The 22,637-nt window shown below is 43.6% G+C and overlaps 1 protein-coding gene across 3 annotated transcripts; it reads right to left on the bottom strand.

Annotated features, from left to right (window-relative positions):
* Positions 1 to 1,056: 1,056 nt before the first annotated feature.
* LOC118386751 (serine/threonine-protein phosphatase 4 regulatory subunit 3-like) lies at positions 1,057 to 22,249 on the bottom strand. 3 transcript variants are annotated; one of them, XM_035774522.2, is made up of 15 exons: positions 21,224 to 22,249; positions 20,369 to 20,424; positions 20,068 to 20,166; positions 19,154 to 19,774; positions 16,313 to 16,390; positions 13,042 to 13,158; positions 12,661 to 12,777; positions 9,441 to 9,572; positions 8,925 to 9,027; positions 8,360 to 8,518; positions 7,898 to 8,067; positions 7,536 to 7,678; positions 6,304 to 6,518; positions 5,861 to 6,057; positions 1,057 to 2,177 (listed from the first exon to the last, which is right to left on the bottom strand). In XM_035774522.2, the coding sequence occupies exons 1-15, from the start codon at positions 21,372 to 21,374 to the stop codon at positions 2,067 to 2,069; spliced, it is 2,469 nt and encodes an 822-aa protein (XP_035630415.1). In that variant the 5' UTR covers positions 21,375 to 22,249; the 3' UTR covers positions 1,057 to 2,066. The 3 variants fall into 3 exon arrangements, with proteins under 3 accessions (XP_035630415.1, XP_035630416.1, XP_035630417.1); XM_035774523.2 differs by having other exon boundaries at positions 7,536 to 7,675; XM_035774524.2 differs by having other exon boundaries at positions 21,233 to 22,249.
* Positions 22,250 to 22,637: the final 388 nt, after the last annotated feature.

The following is a 22,637-nucleotide window of genomic DNA, read 5'->3' as shown; positions in this document are numbered from 1 at the left end:
CCCCACTCGCTCCAATCCGGTAGGGAGTCGAAGGAGAACACACAGTCACTCACAAACACTGACACCATCATGCTGGGGAATAGACATAGCATTGGTGGTTGGGGGTAATTTTGAAAAGTCCATTCACTCCAAAGTCTGTAAAAGGCTTTGTAGTGAATGGAGTTTTAAATAGGCAGCGTGAATAGGGGCACGCTGAGCCTCTGGGGATCAGATGGGTTTAAATCAGATGGTTTTAATTAATAGCAGAGGTTTGATAGCCGACTGCTATTGAAGTGATGAGGTGGGACAATACGACCTGCGCTAAGGTGACCATGTCGCTGTTTGCTTTTGGGAATTCTTCCAGCACCTGCCGAGGCACAGATAGAAATGGGGAAGGAGACATGACTAATCAGTCACACGTCCATCCTTGGTTTTACCATTTAAATAAAAACATTTTTAAAAAGCGTAGATACAATCAATAATTTCACCTTAGGGATGAATAGGATTTATAGCATTAAACTCACCCATAGACTCCCTGCAAAATTGAAAATATAAAAAATGTTGAGCTTTGGTAGAACTTTAGTGATGACAAACTTTGGTAGAATTCTGAACCTTAAGATAAATTATAAAGAAAGAAAACCGGTGCAGAAAGGAACGGAACGGACAAACGGTGCACCTCAAGACCTTACAGGACTATACAGCCACATTTCTTCTCTTTTCCATGTATTGTGTGATACGAGAGCACCACCTGGTGGAGACAGTGCAGACATACAACAACTGAGGTTCACCCTTGTAAAAAGATAACTGACCTCATTATCAAGTCAAACCATTACAAAATTGCTAAAAATTAGTTTATGAATTATAAAAACGTCACATTCACAATAAAATATGCTACTACACCTTTCAACATCCCAAAAAATTAAAAGTGTAAAGTGAAAAGTCTTGCCGATTCTGATGGTCATGGTCACGCCACCATAGGAGTTGACAAGACAGCACAAACAGATCTGGGACTAGGCTACTGCAACATAGCAGTGCAGAGAACACAATCTCAGTCTCACAAAAGGTAGTTGGACATCATACAGCAAAGATCATTTTTAATGGTCCCAAATATTTCTGAACAATGGAAAACAAAACTAAAAAAGAAAGTGAAGATATGATAAAATTGATCACATCTAATTCCACTCAATCTTTAATCAAGACAGGATTACAAATGATTTTGTCCAAAAAATCTGCAGTTTCAAAGGGCAAAAAAAGGGTAAAACTAGCTCAACCTACCACGGTCTTTAAAAACCTGTTCAAGTGAGACAGAAGTTCCTGAACATGTAAACGGCAGGTCTCTTTGTTGTCATTTACAAAAACAGAGAGTGATTTAAAAGGGGAAAAAAATTAACAGCTGGCTTTTCTCTATTGAGAGGAAGAACTTCAGCTGAGCAACGACGACAGCACTAATGACATCATCAAAATTAAAACCAACGGCAGCGATTTCACCGTTGGTCTGCAGTCCCCCATCTGGTCCTAGAAACTAACATCTTTTTAAAAAAATGGGAAGGGGGGGAGGAGTAGTGGAGGGAGAAGAGAGAAATTAACAGAAATGGGTGGAGAAGTCAGCGTAGGGGGTGAGTGGTTCTGCATCTTGATTGGTCGGCCCCATTGGGGGAGGGGGGGTCGCTGTGATGTCCTTCCCTGAGTGGGGGGTTGGGGGTCATGGTCCGAGCACACAAGCTCTTTGGGGTTTAAGTCTGTGTGTGGATGAATGTGTGTGTTTATGTGGTCATTTCCTGCTGTATTTTAGCTGTTAGATTACAAATCGTCAGCCTGCCCCTTTTATCTGACGCCGTTATCGGTAATAGTCTTCCATCTCCGCTCGTTCGTTCCTAGCTCTGCGGCCTCCCGATTGGCACTTGTATATTGGGATTAGTTGGAGGAGACGCGTTTCCATCCATAGTCCGCTCCTTAACAGAATCACCCATTGAAAACCAAGGGGGGGGGTTGTGTATTTGTTTTAACAGTTTGAGCAGAGTTTGTTCCATCCTGTGTTGGGTCTATCGTGGGATCGGTGGAAAGCAGTCATGAACAATGTATTTTTATTAGGAGCTAAGCTTGGACTTCTTGGACAAGGGCGGAGTCTCTTCTTTACTCTCGCCACCCACCTCCTCTTCGTCTTCTTCGTCGTCATCGGGGTAGTCCACCAGCCCCACCTAAGAAAGAACAAGAGAAAGTGGTGGCGGGGTCATTCATGTATTCAGATCTGATCTTGATTATATTTCTTACAGAAAATAACTACTTAACTCTTTACCATAACAGAGGTCTAAAACTTAAGGCCTGGAAGCTACTATCTTAGAGCCCCCAAACTGATGTCTGATTCCCATCAGAATCAGCCCCTTAAGAGGACTTCAAGGACTTTTCAGCCATTGAAATCCTTGAGTGAAAACTTAAAAACACAAGTCCAGAAGTTTGGGTTCACTTAGAAATGTCCTTGTTTGTTAATGTAAAGCTATTTTTTTGTCCATTAAAATAATGTCAAATTGATCAGAATAGTAATTTATAACATAAACAATGTCTACACTGTATTTATGATCAATGTTGTTTTTATGGACATTTTTTTGTGCTTTTCTTTCAAAAACAAGGACATTTCTAAGTGACCCGAAACTTTGTACGGTAGTGTGTGTGTAATCACACACCCACCCACCTACATACATACATATAACTCAGCAAAAGAAGAAATGTCCTCTCACTGTCAACTGCATTTATTTTCAGCAAACTTACCATGTGTAAATATTTGTATGAACATAACATGATTCAAAAACAGACAAACTGAATACGTTCCACAGACATGTGACTAACAGAAATGGAATAATGTGTCCCTGAACAAATGGGGGGGGTCAGTATCTGGTGTGGCCACCAGCTGCATTAAGTACTGCAGTGAATCTCCTCCTCATGGACTGCATAAGATATGCCAGTTCTTGCTGTGAGATGTTACCCCACTCTTCCACCAAGGCACCTGCAAGTTCCCGGACATTTCTGGGGTGGGAATGGCCCTAGCTCACACCCTCCGATCCAACAGGTTCCAGACGTGCTCAATGGGATTGAGATCCGGGCTCTTCGCTGGCCATGGCAGAACACTGACATTCCATTGCAGAAAATGACGCACAGAACGAGCAGTATGGCTGGTGGCATTGTCGTGCTAGAGGGTCATGTCAGGATGAGCCTACAGGAAGGGTACGACATGAGGGAGGAGGTTTTCTTCCCTGTAACACACAGCGTTGAGATTGCCTGAAATGACAACAAGCTTAGTCCGATGATGCTGTGACACACCACCCCAGACCATGACAGACCCTTCACCTCCAAAATCGATCCCGCTCCAGAGTACAGGCCTGGGTGTAACGCTCATTCCTTCGACGATAAACGCAAATCCCACCATCACCCCTGGTGAGACAAAACCGCAACTCGTCAGTGAAGACCACCTTTTGCCAGTCCTGTCTGGTCCAGCGATGGTGGGTTTGTGCCCATAGGCAACGTTGTTGCCGGTGATGTCTGGTGAGGACCTGCCTTACAACAAGTCTACAAGCCCTCAGTCCAGCCTCTCTCAGCCTATTGTGGGCAGTTTGAGCACTGATGGAGGGATTGTGCGTTCCTGGTGAAACTCGGGCAGTTGTTGTTGCCATCCTGTACTTGTCCCGCAGGTGTGATGTTCGGATGTATCGATCCTTTGCAGGTGTTGTTACACGTGGTCTGCCACTGCGAGGGCGATCAGCTGTCCATCCTGTCTCCCTGTAGCACTGTCTTAGGCGTCTCAGTACAGACATTACAATGTATTGCCCTGGCCACATCTGCAGTCCTCATGCCTCCTTGCAGCATGCCTAAGGCACGTTCACGCAGATTAGCAGGGACCCTGGGCATCTTCTTTTGGTGTTTTTCAGTCAGTAGAAAGGCCTCTTTAGTGTTAATAAATGTGACCTTAATTGCCTACCGTCTGTAAGCTGTTAGTATCTTAACAACCATTCCACAGGTGCATGTTCAAACCCTGTTTATTGTTCATTGAACAAGCATGGAAAACAGTGTTTAAACTCCTTACAATGAAGATCTGTAAAGTTATTAGCAATTTTTTACAAATTATCTTTGATTGACAGGGTCCTGAAAAGGGGACGTTTCTATTTTTGCTGAGTTGAAATATAAACACACACACAGTATAGACACACAGGGCCTTCAGAAAGTATTCATACCCAGTTACTTATTCCAAATGTTTTTGTGTTACAGCCTGAATTGAAAATGTTTAAGTCTTAAATCGGCTTGAAAATCTATGCTAAGTCAAAACTGTAACTAGGCCACTAGGAATATTTGATGTCATCTTGGTAAGCAACTCGTGTATATTTGGCCTTGTGTTTTAAGTTATTGTCTTGCTGAAAGGTGAATTTGTCTTCCAGTGTCTGTTGGAAAGCAGGCAAAAAGGTATTCTTGAGTACAACGCTAAAGGATTGGCACATTTGTATTTGGGGAGTTTCTTCCATTCTTCGCTGCAGATCCTCTCAAGCTCTGTCGGGTTGGATGTTCGATCAGGTTCAAGTCCGGGCCATTCAAGAGCGTTCAGAGACTTACCCCGAAGCCAGTCCTGAGTTATCTTGGCTGTGTGCTTTGGGTTGTTGTCCTGTTGGAAGGTGAATCTTCGCCCCAGTCAGAGGTCCTGAGTGCTCTGGAGCAGGTTTCCATCAAGGATCTCTATTCTTCACTCTGTATTTTTCTCCGTTCATCTATCCCTCGATCCTAACTACTCTCCCAGTCCCTGCCGCTGAAAAACATCCCCACCGCATGATCCTGCCACCACCAGGCTTCACCGTAGAGATGGTGCCAGGTTTCCTCCAGTCGTGACGCTTGGCATTCAGACCAAAGAGTTCAATCTTGGTTTCATCAGACCAGAGAATCTAATTTCTCATTGTCTGAGAGTCTTTAGTTGCCTTTTGGCAAACTCCAAGCGGGCTGTCATGTGCCTTTTACGGAGTGGCTTCAGTCTGGCCACTCTACCATAAAGGCCTGATTGGTGGAGTGCTGCAGTGCTTTGACATGGACTGTCAACAGGGGGACCTTATATAGACAGGTGTGCCCCTTTCCAAATCATGTCCAATCAATTGATCATCTCAAGGATGATCAATGGAAACAGGATTCACCTGAGCTCAATTTTAAGTCTGAATTTTAAGGGTCTGAGTAATTATGTAAATACATTTTTTTTAAAGCAAAACTGTTTTTGCTTTGTCATTATGGGGTAGTGTGTAAATTGATGATACATTTGTTTTAATCCATTTTAGAATAAGGCTGTAACGTAACAAAATGTTTAAAAGTCAAGGGGTCTGAATACGTTCCGAATGCACTGTCCACATACATGTGGACATCCCTTCAAATTAGCCACAACTGTTGCTGGCAGATGTATAAAATCGAGCACACATCCATGCAATCTCCATAGACAAACATTGGCAGTAGAATTGTTACATAACACAATGCCACAGATGTCTCAAGTTCAGAGGGAGCGTGCGATTGGGGTAAATTGACTTCTAATGGTTTTTCATTTGCAAATGTTAAAAGTGAATGGTTGTTAGCAGTGGTTCGGCAAACAAACCCGAAGTGTGGATTGCAGTCTGTCCTTCTCCGGACTGATTTCAAGGTAAGGAAACAAAATGTGTCAATTTTATACTTTGGGTAAACGATCCCTGTGTTTTTGTAAGAACTAAACTCCGACTCCCAAACAATCATTCCATTCTTAGGCACAGAATGAAGAAAACAGACAAACTTGAACTGTCCAATAACTATTTTACATTTGAAATGTTTTCTGTTGTGCCCTAATGAACACAACCCAGGTCCCCGTGGAGATGAGTCTGGAGATTCTACCCACCTTTGTGGTGACTGTGGCTACTGTCGGGGGCGAGCCCTTGGCCCCTGACCCAGGTGAGCCGGGGCGCAGCGATGCGGGCGGGCTGGACAGGCTGGTCTTGGTGGTGGAGCCGGAGAAGGAGAGTTTGAAGCTGGGGCTCTGGCGGCCTGACAGACTACTGGACTTGCCCAGGACTTCCTTGTCATCGGAGTCTTTCACTGTTCGACAGAAAGACAAAGATCCAGACAGTTGTGGACTGTCAGTTTTACTTTTTTCTAAAGACGCAAGACAACTTATTTTCTTCTCAGTACAGAGTATATTAGCAACCTTCAAATGCACTTCATTTCATTTCCCCAGAGCACCGAGAAAAAAGTACAAATTCCAAACCAAAACAAGTGCATCTAAACTCCCCTTAAAAAACAGCACTTCACATATAATTCATGCATTATTTCCCTGCGACCTACGTTTCTTCCTTTCCATGAACTTGCTGATGGGGTCCATGAGGTCTTCATTCTCGCCGGCGCCACCGCTCGCTTTGGTGATCTTGTTGTCCGAGGGGGGCACCACCGCCTCGCAGTCCTCAAGCTCTTCCTCGTCCGCGTTGAACCACATCTCCTCATCGTCGTCCAGGGTTCGCGCATCACGCCGGAACCGGTGGTTCCTCAGGATCGACCGCATGCTGTGTAAGGAGAGTTGGCAAACAGTTCAACTTGAGCATGACTGCAGAGTTGAGTTACAGACAAATGAGGGATAGCAAATTGATAGAGACACGTGGATTCCAAAGGTAAAAAAATGGACAATCATTCATAAAGCCAATCAGCTTGAGTCGAGCCAAAAGAAGACCGTATCACTAGCCAATTGTAATCGTTTAAAGCCAAAGACAATAACCCACTCATTCTGTAGCTAATGGCAGCCATTTCAAAACTACAGTTAGAATGCCCACTACCAACCCCAAACATCACTAGCAGAATATGTATTTCATCTATCCATCTCCTGTCCGGGGGTGTCCTCGGATGGGGCCACAGTGTCTCCTGACCCCTCCTGTCTCAGCCTCCAGTATTTATGCTGCAGTAGTTTGTGTCGGGGGGCTAGGGTCAGTTTGTTATATCTGGAGTACTTCTCCTGTCTTATCCAGTGTCCTGTGTGAATTTAAGTATGCTCTCTCTAATTCTCTCTTTCTCTCTCTCGGAGGACCTGAGCCCTAGGACCATGCCTCAGGACTCCCTGACATGATGACTCCTTGCTGTCCCCAGTCCACCTGGCCGTGCTGCTGCTCCAGTTTCAACTGTTCTGCCTGTGATTATTATTATTTGACCATGCTGGTCATTTATGAACATTCGAACATCTTGGCCATGTTCTGTTATAATCTCCACCCGGCACAGCCAGAAGGACTGGCCAACCCACATAGCCTGGTTCCTCTCTAGGTTTAGTCCTTTCTAGGGAGTTTTTCCTAGGCACCATGCTTCTACAACTGCATTGCTTGCCGGTTGTGGTTTTAGGCCGGGATTCTGTACAGCACTTTGAGATATCAGCTGATGTACGAAGGGCTATATAAATAAATGTGATTTGATCCCATCACCCTTCCCCCTCAGCCTTAGAGTGGTCTTTCTTATCCCAGAGGTGCAATTCATTTTGCAGCACATAGTAAAAACAATGGACACGTGACAATAAATAAACACAAAAACAATATATGAACCTGTCCAGTTTGGGGTTGTCCTGCCTCTCCTTCTGCTGTTCATAGCGCAGCTTCAGTCCTTTAAAGGTCTGCACGTAGTCCACATCCTCCAGGGACTTCCAGTAGTTCTCCACTATGTGGGCCGTCAGGGACTTCACATCCTCCTGGGGAGAACGGTAGCGTATAGAGGAGGAAAGAGAAGAGAGAGAGAAAGACCATACCATTCTTGCTCAGCTTAGGTTTTGTTCTGTCTAAGCAGAGGTGATATTGTCAAAAGTAAGGCCGCTAGGAGTAGGTTAGCATTTCTACTTTCTTTCGTGATATAATTTTTTTTACAATAAAAGTTAAAACACAGGAGACATTGGAAGCGAAGAAATGCTCACCACGCGGACATATTCAAACATCTCGATGATGGCTGAATTCATGAGATTGTAGCGGGCGCCGTTGTTGAGGAAGGCCTTGACCACCGGCTCAAACAGGAAGTTCTTCATGATGTAGCGGTTGTAGAACTCGTCCTTCAGCCCGATGATACGCCTCATGAAGCGCAGCGCGCCTGGAGGAGTTTGACACACATTCACCTTTTCACTGTGATCAAGTTGATACAGAAACAATGTTCCAACCAACTCGTAGAGTGTGCAGATGTTACAGTTCTCTCCTGAGTGTCAGTACAGAGAGAGACTCAGCAAGTGTGTGTGAGATATTGGAATAGAAAGAGGAAGGTGTTTTAAAGGTCTAGAGTGTGGTGGTGATGCAGAAAGATACAACACAGGCTTGGTGAGGATATAGTGACGGGTTATTGGCGAGCTGAACGTTATGTTGTGTGTGTGTGTGTATAGAGGACTCACAGAGGGCCAGGAAGGCGTGCTGTGAGGCAGTGAGCACCAGGACCCTACGGAGGATGTCCTTGTTGATGATGTAATTCTTGATGTGGTAGGTGTGGTGCTCCACGCAGAACGTCAGCAGCTCCAGGATCAGCGCCAGCAGCTGAGACGTCTGGAAGTCATCTGGAGGGGATACAGGGAGGTGGTTAACGGTGTGGGTGTTCATAACAAACATGAAGCACTCACACAGACATACAGTGGCTCATATGGTGTGTGTGTGTGTGTGTGTGTGTGTGTGTGTGTGTGTGTGTGTGTGTGTGTGTGTGTGTGTGTGTGTAAGAGGTCATTCATTCACTCAGAGCACTGACATATGGTGGCTCATCTAGGGTGTGCATGCATGCGCGTACGTGTGACAGAACGCTAAATTGTACCTGCTCGCATCAGATACTGTATATACAACTTTAAGTGAGTGTGCCAGTCATCCTGACAATAACAGGACACTCACACACACATATATCTTATAGTGTATTTCTGGTTCATTTGGATGCAGGTAAAACATTGTTTCTCTGCACACACACAGGGGACACACCTCTACTGGGTTTGTCATCCGTGGTGTTGGCCAGCAGAGGAGCAGAGAGGACATGCATGCAGTGCTTGTAGAAGAAGCTCAGGAACTCTGTCTTCTCCGTTTTCTGCAGGAGGAGGAGAGTCAAACCATGAGATGCAAACACTCCAAGTGAAAAGGGTTTCACCAAAACACACATGACCTGAAGGAAGTGCCTAGAGAGTAAGTTGGGTTTGGTTTACACTCTACCGAGTGATCTCCTTAGTTTCAAATTATGGAATGCAGCGAAATCTCTGTGCGAAGCCCCAGGTGTGGTGCCAAGTGAAGTCACAAAACGGTAGCGGAGCCTCTAGGAAGTGTGCCTGGTGGGATTTAGATCCTGCCCAAGGACTAGGAGCTAAGGGTCGTTTCGAATTCAAGCCACTCTCTCGGGGGGTGGGGGGTGAAAGGGCATTGTAAGACTTACATTGGCCATGACCAGCATGTTATCAGGGTGAAAGGGGTAAGGAAAAAAGTTCAGAAGCGAGCCGATCTACTCACATTGGCTGTGGCCATCATGTTTTCAGGATCGACCAGGGTGCGTAGCAGACCCATCAGCTGTACGGCGCCGCCCAGCTCCGGGTCAGAGTCACAGATCATGTGCTCGATGATCAGGTTGATCAGCAGGATGTCCTGGGAGACACCAAGGGACCATTGGTGGGGGAAATGTAAAACTGGCTGAAGATCAGAGTCTAGAAGCAAATTCGCCACTAGCATTCAAAACACATAGGCGACTCGTAGGAAGACGCCCCGGATGCCATGAAATATTGTGGACTACCCTATGTTGCTTGGTAGTTTACCTGGCTGGCTGGTTTGAAGAGCATGCTAGCTTATGTCCAGAATTTCAAACTGAATGAATATGGTACTTTAAACGTCTTAGCAGACTCTAGGTGAAGACTGTTCATGAGGCCTAACATCTGTGTGAGACGTCAAAAGGTAAAAATACAAAATCGCAATCAGTTTCATTAAAAACAATGACATCCAACATGAAATCAGATATAATTAAATGGAATCATCCCCATAAAACATACATGCGGAACAAACCTCTAGAATGGCATGGCTCCCAAAGTTAATACTTATTTTTCAGTAGTACCAATTACCCCACCGAAAACATTCTTTCAAAAAATATACTCTGCCATAAGAGAATTCATAAAACTCAGAATAAATAGGAACGTTTTACATGTCCCTAAATTTAAAGGTGGTTTTAACCTTCCAGATTTGTAATTGTATCTTTTCACCAAGCAAGTTTTTATTTTTTATTGTTAAATGCACTAAAGAGGAACAATGGGTACATATTGAAGATACGCATGCTCATCCCCAGAATCATTTCACGTGTCTATGATTCAAAGGATGGAGCTAAGAACATGAACAACTTTACAGTTTAGAAAATTAAATGGATTCTACGAGAACCAATATCACTCCCTAAAAACACCCCCTTTGGAAATATATTTGGATACCTTTTCAGAATTCACAGACAAATTGGCCCACATGGAAAACTAAAGGAATAGAAACCGTAAACGAACCAGTAATAGGCGATACAATTATTTCCATGACAGAATTCAAAAGCAATTTTGGACTGACCAATGTAGACTTTTTCAAATATATGCAACTTAAGTTTTATACTGTTTCACAAAATGTTGACCTGAATGCTTTTGGACATCAGAGCAATGTCGAGGGAATCCTATTTGAGCCAGTCCAAAAGTGAAGGGCCGAGTTAGAAAGCTGGCTGTCAGAAGTTTTACAATGCAAGTGTGCTTTTCATCCATCTGTCTGCATACTTCCAAGGCAAGGCATATGGGGGTGTGGTGAGATACCCAATGGGTTGGGCAATATTATTTTTGTCACTTGTATTGAATAAGTCATTACATAAATACAGGAAGTCAATTGATCCAACTTTAAGAGAATCAAATGTTTTATCATTTAAATATTTTGTAAAATAAAAATAAAATTGTCTAGACAAACACAACAATTAGATGAACGTATGTAAACATTAAGTCGTTTGCGTTTGTCTATGTATTCTTTTTGTTAGCAAAAAAAAATAAATGAAAAATATTTCAAAAACGAAAACAATGACATCTGGTTTCGTTGTGGCATGATGAGCTGCCTGCATCATGATGGTTTCATCATAGTGCGTGATGGTTTTTGCGAGTGTGCTTGAAATTTTCAGGATTGACTGTCCTTCATGTCTTTAAAAAAAATGTTTTTACCCCTTTTTCTCCCCAATTTCGTGGTATCCAATTGTTAGTAGCTACTATCTTGTCTCATCGCTACAACTCCCGTACGGGCTCGGGCTGATCACACAACCCAACCAAGCCGCACTGCTTCTTGACACATCCAACCCGGAAGCCAGCCGCACCAATGTGTCGGAAGAAAGACTGTGCACCTGGTAACCTTGGTTAGCGTGCACTGCGCCCGGCCCGCCACGGGAGTCGCTGGTGCTCGATGAGACAAGGATTTCCCTACCGGCCAGACCCTCCCTAACCCAGGCCAATTGTGCATCGCCCCACGGACCTCCCGGTCGTGGCTGGTTATGACAGAGCCTGGGCGCGAACCGAGAGTCTCTGGTGGCACAGCTGGCGCTACAGTACAGCGCCCTTAACACTGCGCCACCCAGGAGGCCCTGTCCTTCATGTCTTAAAGCAAAGTTTTGCTTTGCTTATTTGAGCTGTTCTTGCCATAATATGGACTTGGTCTTTTACCAAATAGGGCTGTCTTCTGTATACCATGTCACAACAACTGATTGGCTCAAACGATTAAGGAAAGAAATTCCACAAATGTACTTTTAACAAGGCACGCTTATTAACTGAAATGCCAAGATGGCCCTCCCAAAGATTTCAATGGCAGAAATATTCCTGACACATGTGACAATTGTGCACTAAGATCTGAATGAAACATTGATTAAAGAATACAACGAAGCCACAAAACAAGACCACTAACTATCCAAGGTCGGGGTTAAGTTTAGGACTGAGCCCAGGTCCTTACAGGTTTATAAAAAATTTAAAAAGAAGTTATTTTCTCAGATGGTCATGTGATTGTTCTGTCAATCACTCAGAGTCCCACTGTTCTCAGACCTGGTACCAGTTTTGCTTCAGCACACACAAGCAGCATTTACATTCAGGGCCTAAAATGTACTTTTTGTTTCATTAGCCACTGTGGCAGGTAGATATACAAATCTACCACACTCAGATTTTTTTTTTTACCAGCTAAAATATCTCACTATAATTAAACCAATAAAACTGATGAGCATGCTCTGTAATGCATCAAAAACAATAACACGCATTTCAAGTAAATGTGGTATAGTATTTAGTTACATTTTTTTGTTCCTTTGAACCAAAATATCAAAGATGAGACAAAAATGTTCACCTTGCCCTTTAAGTGCGCGAGGTTTCCATGGTAAAAGTTTTGTTTGTGCCGAATTTACCAGCCATGAAACAAAAAAAACTGCACTCACCATCAAAATACTTTTAAAACAGCTCCTGTAGCATTCATTTGACAAAATGTGATCATACTTGACTGTGAAATGCTCACACTGTGGAGCCAGGATCATCAACCAACGTTGCTGGTGAAAAAGACATCGCACCTGCCAAAATGTGTCTGTCTGTAGCCTACAGAAGTCAGTTTGTTTTGTTGCATTTAATATATGTCCATAGTCTAAAACTCAGATTACTATCTCTGTTGTCCTACTGCATGAGGGAGGTGTGCAGGTAAGAGCTGTACTCACATCATCGTTCTGCTGGGACTCCTGCATGATAAACTCTCGTACCATAGAGGGGTTGTACTCCACCAGATAGGAGAAGATATCGGTGGCTGCGCCGCGCACCTGCACATCATCCATCCCCTGACGGCACACACAATATTCACAACGGAATCCAATATGAACAATCAGAACAGAGGAGAATAACATCGGAAAAGACAGCTAAGGAATACAAAGCAGTGAGTTTGAGTACAATATTCCATCCATGTAGACCTTAAATAACTGTGTAGGTAATTGGTATAAGCGATAAGGTCCACCTTGCCCTCAAATAGGCTAGGTGGAATTTACACAGGTTGGGGCTAGGGCTTGTGCTTGTGGGCTAGGGCTTGTGTGTGTGTGGGCACTCACCAGTATAACCTCTAGTGCAGGGAGAATTCCCATGTTTGACAGAGTCTTGAAGAAGGTGTCTCTGTTTTGAGGTTGTAACGTTTGTGAGAAGGCGCAGAACTCCTTTAGAAAGTTTACCTGCGGGGAAAACAATGCTTTGTGTTAGTCATTGGCTAACTATCTGGGCTCCAGAGTGGTGCAGCGGTCTATGGCACTGCATCTCAGTGCTAGAGACGTCACTACAGACACCCTGGTTCCAATCCAGGCTGTATCACAACCAGCCGTGATTGGGAGTCCCAAAGGGCGGTGCACAATTGGCCCAGTGTCGTCCGGGTTTGGCCATTGTAAATAAGAATTCCTTAACAGACTTGCCTAGTTAAATAAAAAAGGTTAAATAAAATTAAAAATAGGACTATCCTAAGTAAGACTTTTTGGCATCATCCTCAATTATTTAATTTGCATGTCTCATTTGCTATGTGCGTTTCTTTTAATTGTCCAATGCAGTGTCTCCAAGCCCAGTTTTGTTTTCGCCCTAGCACGAACACAGCTGATTGACACCCCCGCTTAAGTTCAAACACATTCCATGGACGTCCGAGTGTCTGCTGGTTTTTGTTATTTCCTTTCAATTCGTGCCCAATTAAGACCTAGACAGCCAGGTGACGGGGAGTTCCTAACAAATCAATCACCTTAAATGATTGATCAAGTACAAGGGAAAACCTGCAAACACTCCATGGAATGCGTTTGACACCCCTTCACTAAAGGCTTAATGATGAGCTGATCATTTGAATGAAGTGTGTGCGTGGAAGGGGAAAAAACAAAAAAGTGCTGCATCCCCTTTGGATTCCCAGGACCAGGAAGCATAAGGATATGCAACTCTCCTTTCATGAACGATTCGATACGCATCTAGATGCAGACGGGGTTCAAGATTCTTCACTTAGTCGTGGGGATTCTCCACACTGTCTCACGAACACAATGCCATGCGAGTAGATTTTTAGCTACGTTAACGAGTGGTGGCTCAAAGCAGCCTCAAAAGTTTGTAGCCAACATTTTGAATTGAATAACACTGCAATTGTCATACTTGGGTAAGAGTAAAGATACCTTAATAGAAAACGACTGAAATAAAAGTCACATAGTAAAATTCTACTTGATTAAAAGTATTTGGTTTAAAATATACTTAAGTATCAAAATTAAGTGTAACTGCTAAAATATACTTAAGTATTAAGTATAAATAATTAAAATTCCTTATATTAAGAAAACTAGAAGACACAAGTGTCTTGTTTTTTTATTTATTTACAAATAGCCAGGGGCACACTCCAGCATTCAGACATAATTTACAAACAATGCATGTGTGTTTAGTGAGTCCACCAGATCAGAGGCAGTAGTGATGACCGGGGATGTTCAGTTGATAACTGTGAATTTGATCATTTTCCTGTCCTGCTAAGCATTCAAAATGTAAAAAGTACTTTTGGGTGTCAAGGAAAATGTATGTAGTAAAAAGTAAAATATTTTTTTTTAAGAATGTAGTGAAGTAAAAGTAGTCCAAAATATAAATAGTAATGTACAGATACCCTAAAAATCTACTTTAGTACTTTAAAGTATTTTTTACTTTAGTACTTTACATTACTGACAAAGGCATACTTGGTGTCATGCTTGAGTAGACACATTCTGGGTGAAGCGAAACATCTCCCCATTGGCTTCTTCTCTGGTGAGCTCTAAGTGGCTATTGCTGATCACCATTGCCAAAAATTTGAAGTGCGAGATGCGCAACCCAAGAGTATCGCAGATTGTGCCGATAAAATCAAATTTATTCATAAAGCCCTTCTTCCATCAGCTGATATCTCAAAGTGCTGTACAGAAACCCAGCCTAAAACCCCAAACAGCAAGCAATGCAGGTGTAGAAGCACGGTTTGAAAACAAACAGGTTTGAAAACATCGGGACGTCTGGAACTGCTCAAAGACAGGATTGGTAGCCCTCAGATTGAGTCTCTGACCCGATCACATTAAGTGTCAGTGACGACCGAGAGTCTCAAGTTGGCAACAACATGGGTAATTTGTCTCCGATCTCAAAAACTTGTCTGGGACAGCTAAATCGGGGACAAAAGTCTGAAGTGTACTTTCAGCTTAAGCTGCGTGGCCCTCAGTGTCTGTGTGTGTAGGCACCTGAGCAGAGCCATAGGGCAGGCTGAGCATCTACCACCCCTGGGGTGGGGGCAATTTAGGCTTTTGTCCCCCCATAGTTTTTTTCTGAAATCATCATCACCCACTGATTAACTTGACATTTCTACAGATGAAACATTTTGAGAGCTAGTACTATGTCCATATTTATCTTCAGAAATGTAACTAATTAATCAAATGCAACTTTGGATTTTACCCTGTCTTTTATCCCACTCTGACCAATGAATGTGACCACGCACAGCTCACAAAAATCATTGATGTCCTTTATGAAATTACCCTGTTCGGGTAAAAAGGACCAAATACACTGTTTAAAGCAAATCAACATCTTATGGCGAACCTGAACAATCTAAATACAATCTTGTCTGTAGCTCAGTTGGTAGAGCATGGCGCTTGTAACGCCAGGGTAGTGGGTTCGATCCCCGGGACCACCCATACGTAGAATGTATGCACACATGACTGTAAGTCGCTTTGGATAAAAGCGTCTGCTAAATGGCATATATTATTATTATTATATTATTGAAAACCCCAATCAGCAGTTGGATGTGAGTTGTATCCACTCCGGTAGGCTACACAACCCTGGTAAAAAAAACTATTTTCTACAGCGCATTTGGCAAAGGTAACAATGACTCAGCAAATTACATTGGTTGTCACTCAAATAATAAAACCCATGATTTGACAATGCAAAAGCCATTTTACAAGCAGCCATTCTGAAGGTGCCTCGCAGAGGTACAAATAGCCTAGAACAGGGGTAGGCCTCTCGTTGGGGTGAGCAGCTGTCTCGCGCACTCTGCAGTGTGCGCATTGTTAATGTTTGAATGGGTTTGACCGATGCATGCTTCACATTTGGATGTGATTGGGCTCCCGCAGACCGATGTATTGGATCTTAAACATTGGAACTGAGGACCAAGGGAATCGTTACATCCCTAGAACCATAGGTCTAATAAACACTTCTAGGCCTTAGGAAACTTTGCAGTATTTTGTATTATTTCTTACCATTGTTAGCCCCGAAAATCAGCCGGGGAGAAAGACTACAGTGTGTAAGGAAGGTGGGGATATTTGTCAGGTGTAAAAATAAAAAATAAAACATTTGTGCCTGCGCTGCTGTCAGTTGGCGTACCAGTTCGTGTCTCTTGTCATCGTCAGTAGCCTCATCTGTGAGCTGTGCAAAGAGGTCTGTCAGGAACTTCTCGTCGTCCTGAGCGAGGGAGGGGAAAGGAAAAAAAGAAGAGAACATGAAAGATGTACACTGATATACTGCCAATTCTTTGTTTTGACTCCCAAATGGTTATGGTTGGAAACGGGTAATCTGATCCTAGAGCTGTGCCTATGAAGGCAACTTCTAGCTGTCGCTTGCATCACTGCACTATAGTGTTTAATTTCAGACATTTTGGCAGTTGGTCTGCTGTTTAGCTGTCGCACCATGCCCGACTCCCTGGGGTTGTTTCAGTAGGCACAAAACATTTTGAAAAACAGGATGTACTATCCGTCCCTGTCCAATACGAACACATTGTAGTTTTTTGTGCCTTCTGAACACAACCCTGACTTGCAGGTGACAGACTGGCCAGGTTAGAGGCATGAGAGGACATTCAAAAAACAGAAGCCTCAAGATAAAGGACCTTTGAGAAGTGTTTATGATAGTTTAACCATTTTTCATTTCAGTCAGACCTTCACATAGAGTGTGTAGCTGTATCGTGTTAACCAGAGTCTTGTTGTTTAGGGCACACATACTTTTTTTTGTTTGTTTAATGTTGTGTGACAGAAAATGAAAATGTGCTTATTTTTTTATTGGACATGCCCAGCTGCAGCCTTCCTGCTTCAGTCAGTTTTCTTTCATTTGGTGCCTGATGAGCATGAGCTACAGACGGATTGGCTGACAACGTCACAAAAATTATGTGAGCACATCCATGGTGTCGGAAGTCGTGCTTTGTTATGAATTTTTATGATAGCCAAAAAGACAAGAAGCTGCCATGTGGGGAATCGTAGGTGCCTCATTTCAGCTAGTTTTATCTTGTTCTTACTTTGAGGTGCCAACAAAAAAAATGCTACCTAGCTGACCAACAACTGAGACAAATACACATTATGGAAAGTAATAAACAATATGCAACAATTTCAACGTTTTTACTTACAGTTCATATGGAAAATCCGTCAATTTAGATGAATTCATTAGGCTCTAATCTATGGATTTCACATGACTGGGAATACAGATATGCATCTGTTGGTGACAGATACCCAGCAGTAGATAAAGTACCCACTTGACCTACGTCAGTATTTTTACACCACTGCAGATACCTTCAAAAAACAAAACAAGTCAGTATTTGGTGTGACCACCATTTGCCTCATGCAGCACCATCTCCTTCACATGGAGTTGATCAGGCTGTTGGTTGTGGCCTGTGAAATGTTGTCCCACTCCTCTTCAATTGCTGTGCAAAGTTGCTGACATTGGCAGGAGCTAGAATACATGTTGATCCAGAGCATCCCAAGCCTGCTCAATACCTGTCTGACTATGCATTCCATGGAAGAACTGGGACATTTTCAGCTTCCAGGAATTGTGTACAGATCCTTGCGACATGGGGCCGTGCATTATCATGCTGAAACATGTGGTGATGGCGGTGTATGAATGGCGCGACAACGGGCCTCAGGATCTCGTCACGGTATCTCTGTGCATTCAAATTGCCATTGATAAAATGCAATTGTCCGTAACTTATGCCTGCCCATACAATAACCCCACCTCCACCATGGGGCACTCTGTTCACAACGTTGACATCAGCAAACCGCTCACTCACACAATGCCATACATATGGTCTGCGGCTGTGAGGCCGGTTGGACATACTGCCAAATTCTCTGAAACGACATTGGGGGTGGCTTATGGTAGGGAAATTAACATTCAATTCTCTTGCAACAGCTCTGGCTGATATTCCTGCAGTCAGCATGCCAAATGCACGCTCCCTCAGAACTTGAGACATCTGTTGCATTGTGTGACAAATCGGCACATTAAAAGTGGCCTTATTTTCCCAGCACAAGGTGCACCTGTGTAATGATCATGCTGTTTAATCAGCTTGTTGATATGCCACACCTGTCAAGTGTATGTATTATCTAGGCAAAGGAGAAATGCTCACTAACAGGGATGTAAACAAAAGTTGAACAGAAAATGAGAGAAAAGCAATTTGTGCATATGGAACATTTCCGGGATCACTGTTGACATGTAAACCAATCTAAACCAACCCGGTCTGTTTTAACCCATTGTTGCACACACACATCAGTTTTGTTGCAAAACAACCAACCTGTCTACGTATCCATCAAGCAACGTAACCAAAGATTTTTTTAAATAAGTAACCCAAGATAGACCACGTCTGTTGTTTCCAATGGGAGCAAATTAATCAGTGGGAAGAACAAGCAAGGTGGTGGGCAGAGCCAAGATCCTATTGGTGCATTCTTGCATGTATTTGTATATTTCCGTTAGGGAACGTCTACTCTGAAGTGTGCAAGTGCAATAACTAATTTGGCCCTTGCACTCCTACACAATGCAAAAGAAATGTAGCTTTAAAAGTCTACAAAAAACATAGTCCACTCTTAATAACTAACAAATTCTAGTTTTGGGAAAACAAAACTGTATTGAGAAAATGAGCAGAATGTCGAACAAAATAAATCTTCTCCCACTTCCGGCCACTTGGCTTCCTCTCATTACCATATTTGGTGGCGAGTGGAAATGCCAACCTGATGCTTCAGATTTATACATCCGGTGAAACATCTGGCTCCTTGTGCCATCTTACCAAACACTCTTGCGTTTCCACAGAGATGGCTATCTACAAACACTTTTGGAAAGAAATAGCGCCCCTTGTGTACACTGACGGTACTCCCGTATATCCCAGTATGGTAACAGAACAGTATGAAAATCTGGATACCTCCCAACCTTACTTGCATGTGTATTCTACTATGCTCCCTTACGCACCAACCTCACCTGCAGCATACCCACAATCTCCACCTTGTTGAAGAAGATGAAAGAGTGCAATGTAGAGAGCATGTTCTCCTCGAACACCGACGGCGTGGGCAGCACCATGTCCTGGATGTACTGCACGCGGTACGTCTGGTGGATCTTGGCCCGCAGCTCGGGGTCACCGATAGGGATGACCTCCTTGAAGCGCGCCGTCTTGGTGAGGAAGTCGCGGTGGCGCCGCGGCAACCCATCCAGCGCAGGGTCATGCTCCAGGCAGCCAATCACATCCATGATGCACTCCTCAGAGAACATGACCTCGAAGAGGGCCGTGCGGTTTAGCAGGAAGATGCCCTTGACGATCTCGTATAGGTGGTGGAGGCCATCTGCGTTTTCCAGGTCCTCGCACTGGCGGAAGAGCTCCAGGAGCTTGCGGATGTAGCCCTCGTTCTCCACAGCCAGGGCTAGTTTCTCACGGCGTAAGGGGGAGGGGAGGGATGAGGCCACGAGCTCGGCGAGCTCCTCAAGGTGGCCCAGCTCGCAGGGAGGGAGTTCGAGGCCCGGGGAGGACATGTCGTCAAAGCGCTCCTCCTCCGACTCGTCCACCAGCTCTTGTGTGATATCCACTGACGGGTCCTTGCCCTGGACCTGTTGGAGATCGGAGATATAACAACACAACATGAGGGACAGAACAGAGAGACAAGTCAAAACACAATGCATGAAGACATTTGTTAAACAAGAACAAGCATGAGCCTACTTTTAAGCCATACTTTGATTTTTTAAATCAAAGTATCTGCTGTCACTTTGTCAAGTGAGTGCTAACCCATTTTCCTTCATTATTAGGGGATTTGGGGCATCTGGCCACAAAACAGAGTTGAGCATGCTTCCCCTTCAACTTATACATACACTGAACATACACACAGGAATAGAAGGTTACCAACCTGACAGATTTTCTCCCAGATCTCATCGCAGCCGGCCTTCTCCTGGAAGCTGAGGGCCAGGTCATAGTTCTCAGCCTCCGACCACACTATCAATGTGTCCTGAAAGGACAAGAGAAGGAAAAAAAAAAGTTAGCAACGTGTTCATTAGGGCATGCGGTGTCTGAAAACACAGATGTTTCTTATGTGACCAGCTCCAGGAATTTCCTCCCAGTTTCTTCCATTTGGTGCCTAATGAACATGGACCAGGTCATAGACCACATAATCCTTATATTCAAGTGTCTTCATCAAGCAAGTGACTGACCTGTTGTTTCTGGTAGGCTGTGTTTGGGTTGATTTTCGACTCGAGCAGTAGAGAACCTGAGGGATGAGAAAAAACACAGTATGTTATTACACTAACAACGAACGTGCAGTTTCACAGTTTGCACAAAGACTTCGAAAGGGGAGGCAGGTTACTGCTATAAACAGGACAGTAGAGGTGCTAAATTGGGAGTTGTGTATCTCAAAACCCTCTTTGGGAGGCTGTGAGGACAGTGTGGTTATGTAATGCCACATTCAAAACAACTGGGACCTCGGAAATCTCAGAGTTCTGCGCGTTCAAAACAATTGGGAACTCTGAAAAAAAATGTAGTTCCCGCTGTGAAAACTTGATTTGAATGGTCATCCAACTTGGAATCCCAACTCGGGAACTCTGGCCTTTTTCTAGAGCTCCCACTTTCCGGCCCCGAAGATCACTATTTTTTAGACTTCAGTTGTTTCGAACATGGCATAAGTCCAAGGCGATGACAGACTTCTTGAACTGAGAAAGTTTACAACAGTGTGATGGCTCAATACAACTGGAGGAAAGAGATGGGGGACATTCCATGATCCAGTCGAGCTATGTTATTTCGTCTTTCAGTACACAATATGGGGATTTAGGGTTAGTGACTTGTTTATGATGTCAAGGGCTTAATGGACCACCCACTCACTAGATATCAAGGGTCATTTTTTGACAGTCTAAATAAGAGTACACAAAAACTACTATAATAGTTCACACAAACGATATAGTTTGTTTACTGCTAACAAGTTAGGTGTTATCAACAACATGATTCATGAAATGATCAGAACAAAGAGTTAAACCAATGGTTGAGGGTATTAAGAGTAGTAACAATACTTATACCTGACTCACCATCGCTCTCCGCTCGCACCAGCAGAGACATGCCTTTCAGCCTCTCCACATAACCGGAGGAAACGTGTCCCGTACCGCGGTCATCCCATTGTCTGTCCTCGTTGAGAGTATACACTTTGACTCGGCGGCGGGTATCCGTCATCTTGGCAGGTGTTCGTGGCCGCTTCCCCCGCCGATGTATTCACCTTGCGCCGCAACTCTACCGACTTCCTTGTATGAGGATAACTAGATCCACTTTCGCTTTCAAAAACAGTAGCTAGATTACTTGGGTTTGGCTGTTGGCTAATTGTAACTTCCTACAGATAACTAACCTTAGCTGGCTTCCGCAAAACATGTCTTTCGCAGACTAGAAATGCACGACGCATGATCAAGTCGCGCTGTTTAACATAACCGACTTGCTAGTGAGGTTCGCATTATCCTCCAGAAACAGCACAGACTAACTAATAAGTATGACGAGTATGTTTCAACGGTAAACATTCAGGTAAGATCACCTGGCTATATCCTCAGACTTCAGCTACAGTGAGGTGATTTTTGTATGCTAGCTTCTGTAACTACCGTAGTGGGCTAGATCTCTGGCTAGCAAGTTAGCTAGTCAGCTACATTAAACATCGTATGAAAACAGTCAATTGTTAAAATAGCGATAAATACTATGCACCGATTATATTATTGCCCGTTTACAACCAGTGTTGTCCAATGTAGCCCCCGACGTTTCGGAACAGCTAGCTAGGTGTCTCTTGATAATACCGTTAGCTGCTAGCTATTTCTTTCCCAAGTGTTCCGCCATGTTCTGGCTCTGGGCCGCAGAGACCAGTCTCTCTCCTTACGAGGTATTCTTGCACTCAAAAATTAGGCAGATCAACCAGCTGTAATCGTATAACTCCATCAATGTTACGTTTCACATACTAACGTTATTAAACATTAATGTCCATCATATTGCACAGATAATTGCCAACTACCCCCCCTGTGTGCGTTCAGCCATCTTGGGTCCCTTCAGAAAGTACGGGGTTTCCAGCTCAGCAACAACAGGGCAGCCTGACACATTTTAAAGCAACAGTACAGTTCTCAAAAGATGAGACGAGCCTGAGCATTGTTTTATTTAACTAGACGAGTCAGTTAAGAGCAAATTCTTATTTTAACATGACGACCCTGGGCCAATTGTAAGCGGCCCTGCACTTGGTGCAAAAGACAGAATATGAAGAAATATCCAGCTAATGGTAAGGACTCATAACTACTACATATACCTTGCAAGTAATAGGGAAATATTAAACATTATTTGGAAGATACTATTTTCAGATTCAGGCTTCCCTGGAGAATGCCATTTTTCATCCTCTGGTAGTTTACCAATTCAAATATGTTCCTCCATCTCTTAATTCATTTGTATGTCTTAAATGCACTTCAAATCAAA

This window comes from Oncorhynchus keta, chromosome 8 (assembly GCF_023373465.1).
Source record: "Oncorhynchus keta strain PuntledgeMale-10-30-2019 chromosome 8, Oket_V2, whole genome shotgun sequence".
NCBI lineage: Eukaryota > Metazoa > Chordata > Actinopteri > Salmoniformes > Salmonidae > Oncorhynchus > Oncorhynchus keta.
Note: the sequence above shows the minus strand (reverse complement) of the source record. Positions and strands in the feature narration are given on the sequence as shown.